General features: G+C 44.6%; 1 protein-coding gene and 1 long non-coding RNA gene across 2 annotated transcripts; one reads left to right on the forward strand and one right to left on the reverse strand.

The window, feature by feature from the left end:
• The first annotated feature begins 989 nt into the window (after positions 1-989).
• On the forward strand, positions 990-2,237 carry LOC120838388. The gene is made up of 3 exons (XM_040208295.3): positions 990-1,683; positions 1,747-1,853; positions 1,977-2,237. The coding sequence occupies exons 1-2, from the start codon at positions 1,238-1,240 to the stop codon at positions 1,844-1,846; spliced, it is 546 nt and encodes a 181-aa protein (XP_040064229.3). The 5' UTR covers positions 990-1,237; the 3' UTR covers positions 1,847-1,853; positions 1,977-2,237.
• Positions 2,238-4,618: 2,381 nt separating this feature from the next.
• Positions 4,619-6,348, reverse strand: LOC120838389. Its single transcript, XR_005715100.1, has 2 exons — positions 6,235-6,348; positions 4,619-4,963 (listed from the first exon to the last, which is right to left on the reverse strand). It is a non-coding gene; the product is annotated as an uncharacterized LOC120838389 (long non-coding RNA).
• Positions 6,349-8,208: the final 1,860 nt, after the last annotated feature.

Here is an 8,208-nt window from a genome sequence, read left to right on the forward strand (position 1 = left end):
TCGCTCAACCTATAATCTTCAGTTAATTAAATCACCTTTGCTTTGTTTGTTTCAGAACTTTAAACAGTCGCGCCAAAGGCCAAGATGAGCGAAAAGTCAGATTCCCCTGTTTACTTGAGCAAGAAGCGTATGCGAGGTGGAACTGAAAAAGTATACGTGTGTAACCGTAGCAATCTCCGACGAAGCCTGAACCTCACTTTTTCTGAAACCTCGGAGATGACTGCTTTTGACGACTTGATAAAGCAAGCCAAAGCCGTTAATAGGTGTGACTCGTTGTCAGCTGTGATAATCAAGGCGCTGCGACGATTTCTTGAAACACGGAATTCAGAAGAACGATCGTCGAATGCTGTGTGCAACACACCGAAGCCGCTGCATCAAGAAGCGGAATCGCGCACGATCACGCCTGACCCTGTAGGGGATCCATGCCTAGTTGTTTGCGACAAAGCCGCGCTATGGAATGTCATTCAGACATAGTTCAGAGTGCAAGGAAAGTCTTATTTTGGAGAAAGTGACCGCCTGGGGTTTTGCATCACGAATACATTGTAAGTGTATTAACCATTCACTGGTGCTCAACACAAGCACGGTTGTCGGTTCCGTCCGGGCTGTAGACTGTTTGCTGACGGTGGCGTATGCCTCCTCTGGAGTTCTGGCGACGCAGTTTGAAAAGTTTTGCAATTTTAGCAAATTGCCATACTCCCCTCGCACTGTGGAGAAATTGCTTGTAGATATCGAAGGTGCTGTAGAGTTGCTCAAGCTTGAAAGCCTGGCAGCCGCGCAAGAGGGCGAATCAAGGGCCACCGAGCAACATGACCCCACTTCGACAGCAATTAGTGTCGAGACTGATGCTCGGCACGCTTGCCGGAAGAACTCCACTCACACAGATGTCGTCGCGCTTGGCCAAATGACCCACAAAGTTGTAGGGATTGTTCACGTAAACAAAAAGGATGAACTATCTTCCCAAAAGCACGAAGCGTTCGGTGCCAAAAAGCTGTACGAGTACTTCGATTCTAAAAAGATCTCCGTGCTAGATCACGCACACGACCGCAACACCACAGTCAATAAAATAATCAGAGAAAAAAACGGGCCATCCAACTCCAACGACCGCTGGCACGCTGCGAAGAGCCTCAAGAAAGGATTTCTTGCAATTTCATCTGGACCGAAGAGGAACGAGGGCAAGACATGGCACGTGGAGCTGTCCGACAAGTGCCAAGCGGTCCGTAACCACGCGTACTATGCTATGGCCGCTTGTGAGGGGAATCCAACCAAGCTAAGAGATATTTTCATAAACTGCGTAAACCATTTTGAAGGTAAACACGAGAAATGCAGCGAGGAATCAATTTGCAAAGAAAATGGACATGTCCCGACAACGCTGCTCGTGAAAGACCCGCTAGCGTCGGAACTTCTAACAAAGTTTCTGAAATCAACAACCATCTACAAGAACGCGGAAGATTACGTAAAGTCGAAGGATACATTCTATGTAGAGTCATTCAATAATACTATGCTAATTTACCTCCAGAAGAGGATTCATTACCAGGACAGAAGCTACAAACTGAGGCAGAGCTTGGCACTCCTAGACTGGAATGAGCATGTTGGGCGAGGCTACACTTCACGTTACTCTATTGAGGACTGTCGTCATCCAGACCGGCAAGGCGGGAAAAGGAAGTACTTCAGGAAGACATACAGGTAGAATATTTTGAAGTGTACAGTGTTGCCATGGAATACTAATCCTCTATTCTTTTCCTCCAGCTTCGTTCAAAAGATTCGGGAGTTGGTGCTTCGGTCTGCTGCCCTGGGAGATGCCAGCACGGTGAATGACGACTCCCTTGTGAATGACGAGAGTGTATAACTTATAGGTATGCCTAATGTAAATTTAAACTAGTACCATTGACGTATAATAACAAGCAAGCTTATTTCATTAGAACAGTTGGGCAATTGTTGTGTGTACTTCTACATGTTTGTTTGTTTTTATTTCCAAGCTCGGGACATCACTGGACAAGGGACAGAAAAAGCCATTCCGCGGACTCAAAGATGTACCTGTAATTATTATGCAAATATACAATTTTCATGACAATCTTTTGTCGTTGCCAAATACAGATGACACACAAGAGAAAGTGAACGCTAACCGGTACATACGATTGCGACAGAGCTTCAACCAGGGTGTGATCTTCCGAAGTACAAATTCCGAATAAACGCCCGTCGAGGGGTTTCAGAGTATATAAAGTGCTCACCCTTTTACACTTAGCGCATAAATAGATCAGAGCTCAGCAGAATGTACATCACCTCTTGGCTGTGCCTCTCGTGAGTCTTGAACGAGATATTAATAATTTCGATAAAAAATAGATTAGCTGAAGAGAAAAATTAATTTGATTGCAGTCGAGACTCACAAGAAAAGCACAGCCTTTTACGCACAGTATATTGCGAGTATTTTCTGACGCACCGCGCGTGTTCTGGCATTGGCAATATTTGTTTCGGTGTTATACGTATATTTATCTAAGTTAGGCTCGATATCTGTCTGCTAGTGAGTGATACACTGTTTTTCCGTTCTCGTTTTTTCCAATTTTTTTTTTAACAAACTAAGCTAGCAATTCCTCTGCGCACCATGCCCTATTTATTTTGAAAATAAATGTGCAATATAATTTTGCAATTTATGCACTTGCCTAAGAGGATTGAATATTTGTAGAATTATGCGGCTGGGTTCAAGACGGATCCGCACCAGAAATCGCGCTCTTGTACCGCGGTACCATAACCATGGCTTCTTCAGTTTTGGTTCTTAGTTTGCGTTGTATATATTGTCGTCGGCATTTTGCAAACGTTATTTACGTTTCGGGGCTGTCGTGTTGCGATTTTTTGAGATGAGGAAATTCTGTTCGCATTTGAGGCGGACCAGGAAGTCCGTAATTTTCCCGACGGTACGAGCCTTACTCGGGACCGTGTGTGGTGTTATTTCGCTGCTGACGTCACGTATCCACGCCAACTGTATGACGGGAAAATTATCAGCGCACGGAAAGTGAAAGAAAAGCTTTTCTCCGAATCCGGCCAATAGTAATTTAGGCAGCCGATTGCTGGGAGGGTACCTTTAGAACGCGCGACACTAGAGCGCCGACGTTAGAGCGCGCGACGCGAAGGCTCTGCGACAGTAGCGCGCTTGATACCAGAGCGCATGTCACGAGAGCGCACCCCAGTTGAGCGAACACTGCAAATTGTGGGATGTACCCGCGGCTCCACAGACAGAACTAAATTGTGCGACTCATCGAATCGGAGCATTGGCGATTTTCGATTTATTAAAGATGCCTTTAATAAAAAAATAAAAATAAAAAGGGTACGGCTCCTTCTAACCAATTGTTTGCTGACATAGAAGGGAGAAGGGGGCAAGGGTGTGGCCATATAGGTACCGGGAATGCCTGCAGTTGGGTGGAGCAGCGAGTCTAAGATTTCTTCACGGTGGTGCGGTGTGTCTCTCGGATATACAATAAATGTTTGCTTTTTGCTATATTTGGTCTATTTTTGACAGGCATTTGGACCCCTATCATTTTGGCGGTTAGTGGGACGTTTCTCGCATAACTTTAATAGTATTTTGACGTCCATGACCGTAATGGAAAAAGCTCACCGCTAAAAAAGTTCAGTAAAACACTCATCGAAGGAAAGCTCAGCGCAGTTTTATCGGATGCAAAGCTTTCCAGTCTTTTGACGGATACAGGAAAACCTCCCCTTCAAATCTGTGAGATATAACATCAGAAAACTAATGGAGCTATATAGATCAGCTGCATTTTTTTTTTCTGTGGAAATATACGCTACAGATAATCCTTTTTTTTTTTTTTTTGCTGTCAGTTTTTTGAAACATTTCTTGGTTTGTTACACGAAAAAAATTCGTCGACTCATTTCGCAATGTCCTTGCCGAATGCCACGGCGTAAATCCCCGCCAATTTTACATAAAGCACGGGATGCCCGAAGAAGTGGTTGGGCCACTCGCGCTTGACTGGTTGTGCGCTCTCGATGTGCTCTCGAGTCGCGCGCGCTAACGTCGCAGCGCTTTCGAGTCGTGCGCTCTAACGTTGCGGCGCTCTCATGTCGCGCGAGCTAACATCGTGGCGCTCTACTGTCGGCGGTCTAATGTCGGCGTTCTTCTAACGTGCGCTCTAGTGTTGTACAGCCCCATTGCTACCTATACCACCGGCTGTTGAAAACGCTCGAGGTCGTGCTCCCTTATTGAACTTTACGCGAGGTTATAATAATAATAGTACCTCTATTTGTTTCCAACAAAACCAATGTTGAAAAGGTGACACGGAAAGAAAGCTGTAAAAACAGCTTGACGAAACGCGGGTCACCTAAACCAGCAGTCGCGATGCAGGCACCGACTTGTGACTCGGTGGCGAGAGCCTGCTAAGAGCTACACGAGTCAGCGTTACTCACGCGGCTCGCCCCTCACCAGAGTGGAACAAACAATATGGCGAATTTGGTGGGGCAAAACGCTTTCCCGAACCCACGCAGGGACGATGGATACAGGGCATGCGCACTAGGTGTTTCAAGAAAAAAAGGTGGACTACAGATTTGAGACATTTAACGTGCTAACACTGCACTAATAACTAGGCACAGAAAGAAAGGCGCTGAATCCAGAGACTTTATACACAAATAGTTTACTCCCACATGTGCCCCATGTAGGGAACACCAGGTGGGTTTGGATACAGGCACCGGACGTGTGCAACTACGCACACTGGCATCAATTCACGCTTAGTATATACTCCTTGGCCGGCTTGTCTCTTCTTCTCCTAGTACCTGGGGTCACGCCAAGCGGCCAGATTTGCCAGGCAGGCCCAGTACATTCTGTAATACTTTTTGCGAACCCCAGGATTTTTGGACGACGGTGCCTGGCCCATCCCCACCCTCACGTGGCCTTGGGTCAGTATACACGGAGCGCAAAAACATTCGGTGCACTCCATCTGGCCGTCCGCTGAACGTTATACACCTACAGGGAGTATAGAGAAATCACGTTAGTTATACAGGCATATAATTCGATTGAAAAAAAACTAATTGAGAAAAAAGTTTGCATTGAACGAAGTCATCTGTCTGCCTCCCTACAGCGCTCTGTTGAGCTTGATAAAAAAGGAGGTGCGACTCAATAAACAGTGTACGCAAAGTTGTGGCATGCGGTTTAGAGAGGCTCGTTTTAACGAACGCCGTCTCAGCGACAACAGATTGTCGAATCGCCTCAAAACTCCGCTTAGAGAAAATGGCGACTGCCGGCATGCTGCTCTCATTGTTCCCGATTCATTAGCCCAGCTTGCCGAACCGTTGGCGGCGCCCAATAGAAGCATTCTTTTTCGAATTGCTTGTATAAGAATGGCAACCTTTCACCTATTAAAACAAATTCTGTAATAAACCCATTCCCATAATATGCTTACGCTGATCTTGTAGCGGTATTCGTACATTACGTGGCAGTGTTAGCCCGAACGCGACATTGGCGCTTTTTACTATTTCTGCCCAGCAACATGTATTGTCTAGCACTAAGCTCTGCCACTTAGGTTGAATACTCACATTAACAGTTTTCTAAACATCATTCACTTCTAAGAAAACAAAACGAGAAAAACCAGCGATAGTTTGTCCTTGCTAACTGTGTGGCAGTATACCTAAAATCTGTTTGCAATGAAAAATTACAAACGCGTTTCATGTTAAAAAAAAATCGCCTACGTTTAGTTTATTCTTTTATTTTAATGGCTCAAAAATACTTTAAAGCGGCAGCACGTGCTATAGCACCGATTTAGCAACGTTGAACTATAACACGACACGCTTCGATAGCCGCACTCGAGAAATAATGCTCACAGAAAGGGTATAGCTTATATATTGATGTAGGATACGGTTATCCAAGAGCTAAAACGATCCACTAAAACTTTTTTTAATATCGACACACACAACTGCTGCCTTCTCACCTCATGCGGTTGTTGGGATGTGTAAATATAAATGTCATCTACATTTGTTGGCCATCATATAGTGTGAGTTACGCACACAATAATTTGTGCTCGCTGCTAGAAAACAGAGATCCGCTACAAGATGCCCGCGCCTGGTACATAGTTCTGTCTTCCAGCGATCCCAATTGAGGCAGGTTTGAGCGTAATAAGCCTGTCTCTTGAAGATGGAATGTTTTGTGAATATGTCAGTCAACCTCACATATTGAAGTCACCACATCTCGCGCATGTGTTCTAAGCTCCTTGATCAACCGAGAATATCTATGAAACGTACCTTCAATGGGTGTGGGGATGCACCGCAGCTCCGAAGTATGTTTCCTTTGCCACAGGCTACAGCCAAACAACCTCGACAGCTCAAATTCGGTGTCTGGAAGGGCGCAGCCTTGCAGCTCCGTGAACCGTACGCCCGAGGGGCTATAGGCCGAGAGCCAAAAAATAGGGCAGATTACGCGATAAGAGCTGAAGATACCCGTAAGTCACGAGGTCGCTGCTGCCAAACCCATCGCCCGTCTCTCACAATGGGGATTCTCTCGGCTTATCCTCTCAGAAGAAGCCGGCGCAAAAAGGGACCCTTCCCCCCGCCTCGCCGTGCTCCAAGACAGGAGAGAAAGGGAAAAAAAGAGGGCGAGGAGGACTTTCCGCCAGGCTGAAGAATATCTCTGCTGGTCCTCCTTTAAGAAAAAAGCAAACTGTCGCGACGATGGGGTAAATGAATTTTTGCTCACTTTTCTTTCCCAGGCTACGCTTTTTTGTGCTCATTTTGCATGCCGGTGATAGCAGTCCCCACCCCTGCACGAGTTTCAGAGGTTGCGGCTTTTCAATGAAGGCATTCTTTAATGGGTTCAGAAGAATCAGTTCGTACTCCAAATGCTATTTAATTGTTTCAAAGGACGCTCTTATCGCATAATTTTGCACATAAATGAAGCGAAACAATCTCGGTTTTGATGATGGTGATGACCAAACGTCGAAACTCGAGTTTCAGCGGTTGCGGCTTGTGCACGCCGAAGGCCCGTGTTGCAGCTGTTGCAACGTCAAGATGTGGGTTAAAGTTGCTCCACCAATAGCAGGCGTTAGAGAGTTTAGGGCATCCTCACTAGCAAGTAGTTGATAGCAGACCAGATGATGATGTTTCGATGTTTGTAGCACACTTCCGAGTATGAATCATAGCAATTGAGCACGTCAAAAGAGGCATGTACAATTACTAATAAAACAAAATTGTGCCAAGTGGACAATAAAGATAATCTCAAGGGAATCTGTGCTAAATAGATTAATATATTATATAAAGTTCCTGAAAGCTTGAAAAATGGTGGGTGTGGCTTATTATGTGCCTGTTTGGTCCTTTGGCATTCTTAATGGCTAATGCCGCTATGCAACTGGCTGCAGAGCTGGAATAGACCATTTGTGAATTTCCCAAGCTCCCGCAGGCATACAGAAAGTGTAGTTAGGTACACGCGTTGCACATGCTTACCTCGCATGTAGGAAAGATTTCAAGTAAATAACTAAACAAAAAAGACGACGACGAGCGCGCGTGCAACATTCTATTTCATTCAGATTTTTTTCTTAAAAAAATAACTGCTGCAGACGTCAGTCAGTCAGTCAGAGTCTTGAACGCAAGGAAATCGAAAAAAGTGTTGCTGAGCCGGAAGCTCAATATGTCACCTTTGCTGCTGCAGACGCCAGCATTTTCTGAACGTGTACCTGCAATCCCTACATGCAGCTTGATGCTTGGATAATTTAGCGCACCATCTATCAGAGACTTGGGATCCGGCACCATCAGCATTTCTCAAACAGTCAGTTAGTAAATTTTTGAACTTTAAAAATTTGCCTGCAGTCAAGGCCGAGTTGTCCGGGTTTCCTTTCTCTGCACTTATGGTATCAAGTTCAAGTCCTTTTTTTTTATTCTCTCATTTTTACTTTTTTTATAAAAATTTATTGAAAACAAGTAATTTCACTACTTGCGTATATCATGAATGTGTTATTAACGTTTCGTGTATCCTTTTGCTGGCTTTCATTGCAGCTATTCCCAATAAATCTAAAATTTACTTTGAGATAGAATGAATGAATGAATGAATTTGGAGTTTTCTGGCGCAGCAGCAACATAGGCCATAGTGCGCCAAACAAAGGGTAAGTAAATATCATAAGGCTAAATGTTTATTATATCAGTAGATCAAATTATCAAATATCACTTAAAGAAAGCTGTAGTTTAAAGTCGATGTAAAATATTAAACTTTTCTAAAAGGTTAAAAAC

The sequence above is a fragment of the Ixodes scapularis genome, unplaced genomic scaffold, assembly GCF_016920785.2.
Source record: "Ixodes scapularis isolate PalLabHiFi unplaced genomic scaffold, ASM1692078v2 PGA_scaffold2__306_contigs__length_199485367, whole genome shotgun sequence".
In the NCBI taxonomy this organism is placed as follows: domain Eukaryota; kingdom Metazoa; phylum Arthropoda; class Arachnida; order Ixodida; family Ixodidae; genus Ixodes; species Ixodes scapularis.